This window comes from Myxocyprinus asiaticus, chromosome 12, assembly GCF_019703515.2.
Source record: "Myxocyprinus asiaticus isolate MX2 ecotype Aquarium Trade chromosome 12, UBuf_Myxa_2, whole genome shotgun sequence".
In the NCBI taxonomy this organism is placed as follows: Eukaryota; Metazoa; Chordata; class Actinopteri; order Cypriniformes; family Catostomidae; genus Myxocyprinus; species Myxocyprinus asiaticus.
Genome location: NC_059355.1, coordinates 1,260,001 through 1,275,000, shown reverse-complemented (window position 1 = coordinate 1,275,000; position 15,000 = coordinate 1,260,001). Strand labels below are relative to the sequence as shown.

The 15,000-nt window shown below is 39.1% G+C and overlaps 1 protein-coding gene across 4 annotated transcripts in view; it reads right to left on the bottom strand.

Annotated features, from left to right (window-relative positions):
- LOC127449219 (arf-GAP with GTPase, ANK repeat and PH domain-containing protein 1) overlaps positions 1 to 15,000 on the bottom strand; it is a 251,379-nt gene that overhangs the window by 94,439 nt on the left and 141,940 nt on the right. For all 4 annotated transcript variants that reach the window (XM_051712502.1, XM_051712503.1, XM_051712500.1 and 1 more), the window contains 2 exons: positions 3,049 to 3,176; positions 221 to 376 (listed from right to left, as the gene is read on the bottom strand). In XM_051712502.1, the coding sequence (XP_051568462.1) occupies positions 221 to 376; positions 3,049 to 3,176 (284 nt within the window). The remainder of the gene's footprint in view (positions 1 to 220; positions 377 to 3,048; positions 3,177 to 15,000) is intronic.

Sequence of the window (15,000 nt, the reverse complement as noted above, 5' to 3'; positions counted from 1 at the left end):
TGAGAAGAGAACCGTCATTTTCAAGTGAATTATTCCTGTAACAAAATAACAACTTATGACGCTGAATATCTTATACAACTTATAACTTGAGTCTGATCTCCGCTTTCTGCTTCCCATACTTCTCTTTCAAAACATGCATAGATGTAAACTGTCAATCAGACTGACATGTTAACTTTATAATTACAATCATTGTTTTTGTTTTATGGAAGGGTAGGCTGACCGTAAAGAGGTTGGAGCGTCGTTTGGACTGTTTGCGGACGGGCGTAGGGGTGTTGGCAGTTGGGGGCACATCGATACGCAATTCCTTCTGACTGGTACTGGGAGTGGAGGGCACGGAAGAGGAGTAATCGCTCAAACTGCCTCCGCCATTACTGGTCTGTAACACACACAGAAACAATCACATTCAACAGAGTCCATAATAATCTCACATTACAAAGAAATGCCATAAGCCTACACAGTTTTGAGCTTCTCTATGCCTCTCTAAGCTTAGCTGTACACATGCAGGCTCACTTGTACACTGCTAATGAGAAATCAATGAGGATTACTGTCTGTAGGGGGAAAACATTACCTGTTGGGGTGCAAAGTGGAGAGAAAGAGAACATGCGATTTCGGCGAAAGAAATGCATACACAAACACATTTTATGAGCTAAAAGGATGGGTTCTACGGCTGGGTAATGTACTGAATATTCACAATACTTTTCCAATGGTATAGCTGACATTAAATGAAGCAACATTGTGAATTCTGCGATCATTTTAATGGGCTTTTTGTTTAGCCAGAAAGTTTCCTTACAAGCGTGTTATTAGACTACTTTTGCTATCTCTTCTTGTTTCCTGACTTGCCAGTATGAAAGAATAAAGACAGAACGATACGAGGTCGATTTGATATAATGACACTTAAATGACAAAATATTACAGATGTTTCTGAAAACATGTTTGTGCAAAATACACATTATAATTTCTCATCAAAATAAAGTTCTTTAATGCACAATATAAATGCTCAAAGTTTAAATAATAAGAGTTTCTCTATAAGATCACAAATAAGCTTTCAGAAATAGTGGAATACATTCAGACTGATCAGGTGCAGAACAAGCAATAGAACTGAACAGAACCGGTCCTGAAAAAAGTACGTTAAAGTGAATATCATTTTTTAATTAATTGTTTGTCATCATTATTATAATCACATTTTTACTTTGTTAAAAAACAAACAAAAAAAAAAAAAAACAAATTGTTTTTACAATCTATCAATTAATATTACATCATTAAATAGTATATATAATAATGACATGAGCAATCACTGTTTGAAATAATGTGTATAATTATAAGTAAAAACATTGAGTTTATATTCATTTGTATAAGAATGGTAAAAAGGTTACTGTCACTTTAAGAGTTTCAACATGCACTTTACAGTGTTCAGGTTCAGTGAACATCAACAAGAATCTCTCGGTTTCTTCAGTGCATCCACGCTGCGTGAGATTAAAATGAATATTTCTTTTTACTTTTGTTATCTGACTGTAAAAAAACAGAAAGGAAATTAAGAGTCGCCTCATCTTTGATGGACACACATTACACGGAGGAATGATACGCTTTAATCTCAAGCACTTTTCAACAAAACAAGGAGATTTTCCAGGTATTCCAGTTCTTACATTTCTAAAAGCTAAATTCAAGTGCAGAATAAAAGTGCAGTAGGGGTAAAATCAAGCGACAGAGAGATTATGATGTTTGACGGGTCATTTCTTTTATGATCACGTGGACAGAAAACAATGTTACAAATTTCGAAATATCGAGTTTTGCCTCAATATGGTTCATGATAAATCGAAATTCGATATATCGTCCCATCCCTATAATTCACCAGAAAATCAACATGATATAGTGGTCATTTGTATGAATAATTGTCTTGTAATAAACAAAGAAATATATTTCCTTTGAAAGTAGGATTCATAAAATAATAAAAATATGATTTAATAGAGCACAAATATCTATTGTAACACTGTTACAAATCTCAGGTCACTAATGGCCGTTTATATTTCAATATGTAAGTAATTATCATTATTATTATTTGTTGTTGCAATTTTTGGCATTTTATATATATTATATATATATATATATACACACACACACACACATATATATATATATATATATATATACACACACATATATATATATATATATATATATTTTTTTTTTTTATCCGCTTTTCTCCCAGTTTGGAATGCCCAATTCCCACTACTTAGTAGGTCCTCGTGGTGGCGCGGTTACTCAACTCAATCCGGGTGGCGGAGGACAAGTCTCAGTTGCATGTGGAGGCTCGTGCTACTCTCCGTGATCCACGCACAACTCACCACACGCCCCACTGAGAGCGAGAACCACTAATCGCGACCACGAGGAGGTTACCTCATGTGACTCTACCCACCCTAGCAACCAGGCCAATTTGGTTGCTTAGGAGACCTGGCTGGAGTCACTCAGCACACCCTGGATTCAAACTCGCGACTCCAGGGATGATAGTCAGCATCAATACTCGCTGAGATACCCAGGCCCCAATTTTGGCATTTTTGATATTTATACACTTTTCATAAGAGAAAGGTTGAGGAATACTAAAGAGTTGGGGTCCTAACACCAAAAAATGGATGAGGAAAAGGGGGTGGAATGAGGTCCCAAGTCAAGGCCTGAGGTATGCATTTAAACAAAAATTTTAACAGAAGCAAAAACAGCGTTAGAAGTTTGATTAAGTTCATAAATCATTGCCATATGCCATTGATCATGTATTAAAATGTTTTGCTAAACAAATATATCTCGAAGGCATAAATAATAGTGGTTATTACCATGCACTGTTGTGTCAATGTGTTCATTTAGTGAAAAACAAGCTTTATTACAAGTCTTGTATTAAACTGAATCATGGCTGTTTGCTAAAATGATGATGATGTTAAAGGAATATAATCACCAATTCAAGACATTTACGAACAAATATATATAAATATCGAGGCATATGCTGAATATGTATATCTTGTATATCGGCCAGCCCCAGTGAGAGCTATACGTGTGACTCACCTGGCTGATGTGCACTGCGGACACAGGTGCAGCACAGACCGAGGAGTGACTTGGTGAGTTGGGCAGCGACTTACAGGGTCCAATAGACAGTTGCTGTTTCTTCCGAGTCGCAACTATTTTCTGAGCCACTTAAATAAAAAACAAAAACAAATAGAGCACAGTTAAAACGGAGAGGAAAAGGTCAGGGGGAAAACAAGGGGTCAATAGGAAAAAGCAGCAAGAGAACAAAAAAAGAGAGACTACAGAGACGGTGCACTTTTCCACTTTAAACCCGAGCACTAGTCCTGTCTGTACTGGCAAAGTGGTCCACTTCATTACCCCTCATGAGAGAGTGAATGGAACGGCTAACCCAGGCCACCCCTAATTCGCCCATCACTCTCCTCCACAGGACGCCACTTGTCCCACACTTAGAGCCTCCAAGGGCCATTATTTCAACATTATTATCCCTCGTTCATTTCTCTTTTCCCTCGATGCAGGAAAAGGGCGGCGTCAGTCAATCGCTCGCCTCTGTCCCTATCGATCGGTCGGCGGCCCCTGTGGCAATCTGTGTCCGGCCGCGGAGAGATGTTCTACCCCTCTTTCATCTCGCGGCTAACGACATTGATCCCATCATGTAGAAGAAGCTTACGGTGAAGAGCTCATTTTTGAAAACATAAATCTTTTAAAACACACACACACGGGCATAGAGTAGGACAGTTAGACTGGCTTTTTTCCCAATACTCTTATATTGTGGCCTGCCAATGCCAAAATGAAATTCTCTGATTAAACACTCCTGTAAACATAATTGTGTTTAGATTTGTTTTGCCGTGAGCCCGAAGCGCTTGCCCTCCAGCATTCAAAAACTGCAGAAGTTTAAGTCCTCTAACCTGAAGCGGCTCTGAGTTTTCAAAGGCAGGAGGGAGTTAACCGTACAAGTGCCCAGAACTCAATTACTCCAGCTCCCAATAAACAGGGCCGGCTCTCATGCTGCTGTAAATGAAGTCATTGTTTTAATTGGACCTATTAAACATCTGAAGTTTAATGATGATTCCGTCATAAACATTTACCTTCAGGTGAGAGAGCTCAGTCCAAGGACAGACGATATGATACTCTGCTAAAAACTCTGCACTCCCGCTCCCATCTGCTGCTCCAACAGAAACGCTGTACAGCTGTGTTTGTTTAAAATCACTGTGATACACTACCACACTAATCAACTAATTCAATTCACAAACGATAATCTTCTCTCACTTGAACAGACGAGATGAAAGAGAAACAGCAACAATGCTGTTGTGACACAAACTGTTCCACTGCATACAGTGTTATTATCGTTCACGCAAAACTGGAACTAGAAAACAAAACTAAACCTAAACTAAGAGTTTTTGGGCTCTATTTTCGTGACCGCGCTAGGTGCAGCGCAACGTGCAACAACCGTGCACAGCGTCTTATATAACTTTCAAGAGAGCGCTAATTCTAAAGGCAATTTTCGTGCCAGCGCAAAGCACAGGTGGCCGTGGGTGTGAGTGTTTACACTATCTGTGCGTGTATGCCCTCAATCTGTGGGTGCATCGTGTGGTAATAAAGTGGCGCAAAGCACAATTTGCTAATTTCCTGAGAAATAGGTCATTGCTCCAATACGTTTCAGAACACCTCTATTCTCAGCGCAAAGTCTAAACTCAGTTCCTGCATTTGCAGTTTGGAGAATCCACCAGCAGGTGGTGATAAAGTTCATGTCCATAATATAATATAGTTAGTGAAAATCAAATTATGCCCCTGACAATCACTGTTGTAGCCGTTTTGAGACAAAAATTTGTGTTTTGTGTTAAACTTTCTGGAGGTCATGGTTTATTTTTCAATTATTATTAAATTTGTGCTTATATTTACAATTGTATTTATTAAACTGTCCCGATACCATTTTTTTGAGAACAAGTAAGAGTACCGATACTTTTGGAAGTCACCGATACCGAGTCCGATACCAGCTTTACTTTTTCTGAATTCCATATCAACAATTTATTAAAATGTTATAATCAAAATGGTGTTTAAATAAAAAAAGGAAGTATAACAATTAATTTTCAACACGATATTGTTTTTATTTTTATCAAATGAAGTGCTTATATACAGAACCTCACAGCACAATCCAAAATACAACACGAGTTATTTTTGTCAAACAAAGTGCTGCATAACAGAGCATCACAGATGTGAGACATTGCTTAAATATACTAAAATTACTATTGATTTATAATTATTATTATTATTTGTAGTATAACAGTGAATATTACATAACTATAGAGTAGTGACCTATTTCTGTCGTACTTTTTTTCCCCATAATTAAATTGAGCTCTGACGTTATGACCGCAGCTTCCCACTCTGGAAAAGCCGGTCGCTACGTGACTCAAAGTAATTATCAAACCGCAAAAGGCTGCTACTTTATTAAATAAATATGTAGTCTGCATGTGCCTCACACTAAAAAGTGAAATGGCGCTCTGCCTGCTGTCATTGGTATTTTTCCACCTGTTGTCATTTTAAAAGTGATTTTTAAGTCTGCAAAAGGGACCGAATTCAGAAATGTTTGGATTTGGGAAGGTGGTTGGTTACATATAACTTTTCTGACCACTTTTTTTATTTTTATTTTTATTTTTATTTTTTTTCGCTTAGTTTGAAATGTAATTTGAATTTAGAAATATTTTTGTTTTCTTTTTCTTTTTTCTTTTTCTCCCAATTTGGAATGCCCAATTCCCACTACTTAGTAGGTCCTCGTGGTGGCGCAGTTACTCACCTCAATCCGGGTGGTGGAGGACAAGTCTCAGTTGCATCCGCTTCTGAGACCGTCAGTCCGTGCATCTTATCACGTGACTCGTTGTGCATGACACCGTGGAGACTCACAGCATGTGGAGGCTCATGCTACTCTCCACGATCCACACACAACTTACCACACGCCCCATTGAGAGCGAGAACCACTAATTGCGACCACAAGGAGGTTACCCCATGTTACTCTACCCTCCCTAGCAACCGGGCCAATTTGGTTGCTTAGGAGACCTGGCTGGAGTCACTCAGCACGCCCTGGATTCAAACTCACGACTCCAGGGATGGTAGTTATGTTTTCTTTTCTTAATTTTTATGTGTTTCAATAAATTAATTACATTTCTAAATCAAAATTGACTGGTAGAAGTGAAGTCTGTGCAAAAAAAAAAAACTCGATCCGCAGTCTAACATGGAAGGCCGACACAATCACTCTTACGACTAGCCATGATTTGTATGTCAGTAGATCAATTTGATTAGTATCACTTACATTCTCTATAATTGAACAGAACCTTTCTTTCAAGTCCTGACAAGAACCACATTTTCCATGCGTATAAAAGGAGCATGTCACTAAAACAAATACCAGATTTTCAACAAGGACGCAGCTAATGCACAAAAGAACGCAAGTCCATATTTCCATTATTCTAATTCATTGCATACAGTCTATTTACACTACCAACTTCTTATGAATGTGCTGGTGCTTGAGGGAATATACAGTACTATATATAATAGAACGTAGACCATGCAATAACCGGATAAGAACCTAAGATTTAAACTGTACTTGACCCAGCCTAGACTTAGCGCATGCTTGCATGAAAATACCAAATCTTAATGGCCATGCCCACTGACTTTGCGCGTTTGACATATTGCATAGTGCTGCACTTAGTGTTTAACGCTCTTAAAATAGGGCCCTTAGAGTGAAAACTCACAAAAACTACACAAAACTACAAGCTGTTGTCTAGCCTTGCAGCTCCCACACTCACAGTAGTCTTCACTAATGCAGCAACTCATTTAACCCAGAGTCTTTGCAAGAGTGCTTAATAATGATCATTTGCAATAAGTCAAGTCATTTCAGTCTTATTGGAGAGTACCACTGTAGCATGGAGGTTGTGAGAGATATATGTCCACAGATCCCTGTCCAGCCATCCCCGCTGTATTTTACTTTAAGTGTTAAGAGCAGTTATGATAAGCCTGGGTTCAATATTTAAACTGCACGGCTAATACAATTTAACTTTGACTATCAATCTTGGCTCCCCTGTGAGAGGCAGCCATTTATTCTGCCGGAAATGCTTCCCCTTTGATCAGATTTATGACGAGTGGCCTGAACACTACAGCCTGGAGAGGCAGTACCATAGCGTAGGACCATTCACACAGCTGAAGCGACTCTTTCGCTCAGCATTTCGAGAACAGCAGTTAACTGAAACTAAAGCCACTAATAATAAGTTGCCTATCAAATATGATGCCGACATTTGATATGTCAGTTGTTATCTTTACATTTTGCAGACCTTATTTGTCCAATATGATTACAAGGGAACTCGCCGTATTGTTTTCTGAGAGTTCCAGCACCCAAGGGTCGGCCACATTATGCCGACACACTGACAAGCAGCATCTCCTATCAGACAGTTCCAGCATGTTTACTTTTCCTTGTGGTGTGACCGGAAGCGTGTGGGAGACCCGGGTTCGGATCACATGCTGAAACCAGTAAGTAATCGCGTTCACATAATCAGTGACGAGCAATTCAGAGTTTGCATTTTTACCCTCTAACATTACATTTGTACTCCACTGATGGTTAGGTTTGGGTTGGGGGGTACAGCCTGAACAGCTGAAAACAACTCACTTTACAACTCGCATCTGGCCCACCCTACGTGTACATTACACCCGTAAAATGGAGCTCACACATGCCCATACGTCCAAAAACAATTACTTTGGCCACTGGGGGCAGTGTTTCAAATTTCGGTAAACACAGAACGATTTTGGTTAAAGGAAAGTCAACCTACTGTCTATGTTTACACGGACACCAGAAAGTTGGTTAAGCTGGCTCTAACTCTAACTCGAAATGGGTGGGGGGGGGGGGGGGGGGTGTCACACTTAATGACTGTTTTCGCTAATCTTGCACTCCTAGTCAGTGAGCATGTCACAATTACCGATTAAAAACCAAGGGAAGGTGTCACACTTAAAGACTGCCTTTGACTTTCCTCAACGCTTCACTGTCACGCCCCATTTTCACAGCCAATCAACCTGAAGCTCACAAGAGCAAGAGCACCGCCTCCGTGCGAAACGTGAACATACAGGCAAACATGAACAGCAAGTAGTGTTTCACGGCAGCGGCTGCAGTTTCTGTTTTATTATTTCTGGTTCCACACAGAAAGAATAGAAAGCGCTGAAAGTGTTGGGCAACACCACACTTACGTGGCCGCGGACAATATGGCTTGGCAGTTCTTCGGCGGGAATTGGAGGTAAGAACGCGACCATAACAGTTGATTTTATTTACACATGTGAATGCTTATAAACAATATTAATAGATGGTAGGCAATGTATTGTCTCCTTGGACGGGTTTATTTTGCGATACTTGTTGCACAACTATATGGAGTAAATGATTAAATAGACAGGTCATTATGAAAATAGGGTGACAAACATGTTCCTTGACTTTTTCAGATATCAAATAGTCAAAAAACCCATTTAAAAGGCATCATTCTGTAACCTAACCTTTTGTTGATTAAAAACAAAATGGTTTGGATCTATATTTTAAATATATACATATATTTGGCAATTATTCGAGAGAAAAAAAACCTTCTCAACTTAAACTGGTACACAACTTGCATGATTGATATTTATGTTTTTTTGATTGTTTGTTTGTTTATTTTTTTACTCTTTTTGTCTTCTCAGATCAAGCATTAGTGCAAGGCCTAACAAGTGTGTGAAAAAGCAAATCAAAATAAGGTGCTTTTTCATGATTTTTCTGCAGAAAAGAAATCGCTTTTGTCCTCCGGCAAAAAAACACTTTATACATGAACTGCACTCATTGGTCACTGCCCTGGTGGCGAGTTCCCGCCACACCAACAGCCAGTGATAATTTCAAGCAAGTCAGATGTGTATTTTAAGACAGTCAAGTGCTTCACACCTCCCGCTGAGAGATGCTAATGGGCGCTCTGTCTCCCACTGCCTGGCTGTGATTATGTTAATGAAGCTAACATCTGAAAATCACTGGAAAAATCAGCTAGTGTAGAGCCAGCTTCATTGCGTATATTTGCGGCTTGGTCAGAAAGCAGCTTTCTCCATAGCAACGTAATTTTCCCACGATGCATGTGTAAATAGCAAAGTCTTCGTCTTCCTCGTATCCCATGTTTGTTATTTTATTCTCCGTTGCTTCTCTTTATTTCCAGAGCTTTAATTACATTCATCTCGCGTTCAGCGTTTCAAAACCTTTTAATATGATTCTCATCATACGTGCACATCTGTGTTTCATTTGTGCATCTCTAGAGCACGCAAGTCCGGCATGATTCCTGATGTTTACCGGAGAGTGCAGGGCGGGATCACTCGTGCTACTCAATCATTTCTGACCCAGGAAAAACCCTGAGAAAAACATCTCCACAGAACGGGACGACTCCCAAACAAGTCAAGAAAATGAAGAGGAGCTTGTTATTAAAACAGATGCGACATCTGTGGATCACAAAACCCAACACAGAGCAGAAAAATATAATATATAAATGGTGTCGCACGACAAAAATCACACTTAATAAATGCAATCTGTTTTACCTCAAAATGATGCAAGCAAAAGAATATTATAAAAGCCAAAAGATGCACTCCACATCAATTCGGCTTTATAATTTTTTGCAAGAAGTGTTTATATTTATTTTCTGCAAGAAATATTTATATTAATTTGATATTTATTTTCTGCAAGAAGTGTTAATGTTGCACTGCTTTGGGAAGATCTTGAGTTTATTGAGGAAAATTTATAATAATAATAATAATAATAATAATATTTGTCAACATATCAGACCGACATGTGGCATAATGTGAAATTTGGCATTCTGTTAAGAATGATTTAAAACCAAGTTGTTGTGTTTTGTATTTTTGACTACTGTCAAGCTCCAAATAAAGAGAAAATATTTGAAAGTATTTAATTCACTGACGGAATAACCCAAAAACAGACATTACAATATGCTTTATGTATGGATTTTCCCAAAAGATTTACTATATCGTGATATATATCATTATCGTGATAAGAGCTCCATCCTATGAGGTTTATTATCCCGGTCTGTTCCACACATGCACCCATCAGAACGGCGCTTATGAGTTAACATGACCACATTAAGCCACACTCTCCTAGAAAACCTAGATGTGTCAAACTGTTTTCTCTTAATCCCTTAAACGGCGTAAGCAAATCAGCGTTCTAGTGTACGTGACATTTCAGAACGCTGCTTTCTGCTAAAACCCTGGAATAACCCGTTTTCTTAAGTGCACGTCAGTCTGATTTGTCAATGACACATTTATATAAGTATTTATCTAATAATTAAATAAATGTGTTTGTTGATTGTTTGCTTTTGAGTATCGCTAAGGCATCGAAATCGGTATCGTATGTCATGAAATTTCACTGATATCAAAATTGTACTGAAATACTGCTATGAACACCCTACTCATCATACCACAGAAAATGAGTGAATCACCCGGCCTATTGATTTCTGTGTCTAGACGATCATCAATAAGCACTGTTAATCCACTGCTTTTATCTGGCTAATTACTGGCCATGTTGCTGTTCACTCATTCATTTATACTGTGCTGGGGTCAGTAGACCGGGACCCCCGACTGCATCACACAGGTTGTGACCTCTCTTCTAAACACTGAGCGGATACAACAGACTGACCTTTATCCTCTCAATACCCAGAGAGAAAAGAGCAAGAGAGACATTTTACATTCACATTTACATTTTATCCAAAGCGACTTACAGTGTACTTATTACAGGGACAATACTTAACAATTACAACCTGGACTTAAGTGCCTTGCTCAATGACACAATGGTGGTGGCTGTGGGGATTGAACCAGCAACCTTATGCTTACCAGTTATGTGCTTTAGCCCACTACGTCACCACCACACACAGAACAAAGAAAGAACAGACAGAACAGGTAAGCTGGACTAAATAAAGACACAGGTACGTTAATTAGGCTGCTGTCAGAGCGGTTAGCAGCAGTGTGCTATAAATATTAGCTAATGAGTTGGAGGGAGAGCAGAGCAGATGAACCACCCGCCAGTATTCTTGTAGAAAGGTCAAAAAGCTCCTGCACTTACAATTCAGTCATTACACTATTAGCTACAAAGGACATAACACACACACACACACACACACACACACACACAACACAATCGTTTTCACACCACATGCAGATCAATGTGAGAAACAGATCAATATTTAAGTCCTTTTTTAGTGATAAACCCTGACCAGTAGATGGCGATATGCAATAAGAATGTGAATCACCAATAAACAAAAGAAGAATGTGAAAGTGAAAGTGGAGATTTAGGGTAAAAAAGGGATGAAATATTGATCTGTTTCTCACCCACACCTATCATATCACTTCTGAAGATACGGATTTGATCACTGGAGCTGTATGGATTACTTTTATGCTGGCTTTATGTGCTCTTTGGAGCTTCAAAGTTCTGGTCACCATTCACTTGCATTGTATGGACCTACAGAGCTGAAATATTCTTTTAAAAATCTTCATTTGTGTTCTGCAGAAGAAAGAAAGACATACACATCTGGGATGGCATGAGGGTGAGTAAATGATGAGAGAATTTTCATTTTTGGGTGAACTATCCCTTTAAGGGTCTACCAGAGTCTTTTGATGTTCTTGAGCTCGGACAATTCCACATATCAGGGACACATATTGGCAACACTAAACACTAGGGGAACGTATCCTCCTCAATGTCTGTGTGTTTACAGCTGTGGTTGAGAGGTTATTCTACATTTGCATTGGTGCCTGAGCTGCGACAACAACTTAAGTAATTAACCTTGGAAAGTAATGCTCAAATCACAGCACCCAATGATAAAGATACAAATATAGAGAGAGGGGAAGTGCACAGCAGACCTCGTTAGCTGTTAACGTGCGCTAACAAAGCCCTACATCCTCATTCTGACATTGTGACAAGCCAGCTAGAGCGAGTGGAGGGATGGGGAGGGGGGTAATTAGGATAATTAAATTAGCACGCTGATGGACGCAGGCTGGGGAGCTGTCAGGACCCCCCACCTCTACTAAACAACCACTGACGCACACACACATACACACACACTCTGCAAGAGTACGCACGCACCCACGCCATGTATGCTCAGAGCCGTGGACTCTGTTTAACAGAAATGCACAAAAACACACACATAAATAAGCACAGACACAAGATCCACCGGGGCAAACCCTCGGCTGACCCCAGCCGAACAAATTGCCTCTCTTTATTCCTCCACTGGCCGTCTCGTAAACACTTTGTTACATAAATCTAATGCAGATAACTACTGCACCAATTATTTTTAATGGTTAATGTTCTTGTTATTTGCGTTTTGGCATCTCTATGATTCTGGGAAACCAACGCAACTCTCAAGACTGCATTGTTTGATTTATGGCAGTTCAGGTCATTATATTACTGCACGCTCAACTGAAGACAATTATCATTTATAAGAGGCAAAAGGCAATGCGAGGCCTGAGCCGTGTTCTTAAACATTGAGCAAACTTGTACTGCGTTTATAGACTCTTATTCCATTAGGAATTATGAATTTGAGAAAGTAATAATTGATTGTGTCAGAAAGTAACTCAGGATCATCAAACATGCATGAAACTGCAGCGCAAATCAATGGGAATGATGCGGTTTAAAAAAATATATATATATATTTTCCTGATTAACTGCACTTTCATTAATACTCTTGCTCAAATCAATCGAGAAAACGAACAAAGCAGAACTGCTTTAAGAAAGATGAATCTGATATTTACAATGATAGCATGTTGCAAAACACATTTAAATAACAGTTATGTATGAAACATGGCAAGAAAACAATATTTATCATTTTACTGTTTTATCAAAAAACTGAGAATTAGGCAAACGAGTTGCAGCTATGCATAAAAATATGATAACCGATGAGGTTTGATGTTATCAGCGTAGCTGGCATGTTTAATTTAAACACTTAATTTTTAATTTGATTTAAGAGTGAATAAAGACTGTTCATTTAGTGCATAGTGCACAGTCATATCTTTACTTGTGATTTTATGGTTTATTTATTTATTTATTTATTTATTTATTTTCGAGCTTGACAGCCCAGGGCCATGATTTAATATTTTTTTGTTCCCCCGTTCATTAATAATAATATTCATAATTTAACCATTTTACAAAAAAGTGAGCAGCCCCCATATTTTATTTAAACCTTTTGTTACTGATTTCATTTGATTTCAGAGTAAAAAATGACTTAAATGTTGCTCTGTTCATTGCATAAACACATTGCGTATAGTGCATGAGTTATATCTACAACTATAACTGTGATTTTAGGAGTTTTATGTCCTTGTTTCGAGCTTGACAGACTCAAGTCATGATTCAATATATTTTTTTGATCATTTAAAATAATGATAATCATTTTCATAAACTACCGTTTTACAAAAAGTTGAGAATAATGCAAAAGAACAACTTTGCTAAAATAAATAAATAAGATTATGCAGCCACAAACTGACTTAAGATCCATCCATAGTGTTTCTAATGAGGAGATCAACTCAAAAATCCACTTTTATTTAATCCAGTTACAGACTGAAAATCAGCGAGTCAAAGGTTGAAATGCTTTAATTATGGTCACGTGTAGCAACGATGGCTCATGCATTGACTGGATGCGAGAATGGGTCCAAATCAGGCAAACAAAAGTGTGTGTGAGTGGGCCTGACACACGTGTGCACATAAACATACACAAAACACACTTCTGGGCAGTTCTAAGCTATCAATGCAACACACAAAACATTAAAATAATAATTTTGGTGCTCATCAATAAATTCTACTACAGTGGATAATTAGAATGCATGATTAATTGAGGATAATGATATGAGAGATGCGAGAAGACAGTGTCAGTAATGATCAGGAATTTAGCCTGTTCTTGTACTCGTTTAGTGCTGCTGATGAGCTTGGCCATCACACAGACCTGCACACACTCCTTTTACACACACACACACAGTTAAATTACAGCAGCCAACAGTGTCATAATTAAGAAGATAATAGCTGAGCATTCAGAGTGTAAATCTCACTGCTGAGGACTGAACGGTTCAGCCTGCCTGCATCTGCCACCCAATCACACACTGACACACACATGTGCAAATGCAAAATACACACAGACGTACAGTAATTAGTGGTCGACTGATATCGTCTTCTTAATGGCCTACATAGAGAGCAGGGTGGCTGATGTAGTGCCGATACTGTATATACTTATTATAATGTAAAGATAGCAAATTTAATGATAAGAACCACTTCTGAGAACCAGCCAATCAGGTACAGTTATCAGTCAATGCCGTCATCTCCAAATGGCCAAATTAATATATTGTCAGATTAATCAGCCTGTTTCACATTCGTGCGCACGCACATACACACTCGCACACACACTCACACACACACTCACTCACACACACTCGCGAGCACACACACACACACACACCCACTTGGACAACACACACTCGCACACACACAAACACACTCACACGCATGCATACACACTCTCACGCACACACTCGCACACACACTTGCACACACGCGCACACACTCACACACACGCGAGCACACATTCAAAGACACTCACACACTCTCTCTCTCTCTCTCTCTCTCACACACACACACACTCTCAATCACACATTCACACACACTCTCAAACACATTCACACACACACACTCACACACACACTCACTCACACAAACACACACTCGCACAAACACACACTCGCACATGCACACACACAAACACTCTCACACACACGCGCACACACACACACTATACACACACACTCGCACACACAAACACTTGTGCGCACACACACACTCATGCATGCACACATGTGCAAACACACACACTCGCGTGCACGCACATACACACTCGCAATCACACACTCACACACACTCTCAAACACACTCACACACTCACACACACAAACACTCACACACACAAACACACACTCTCT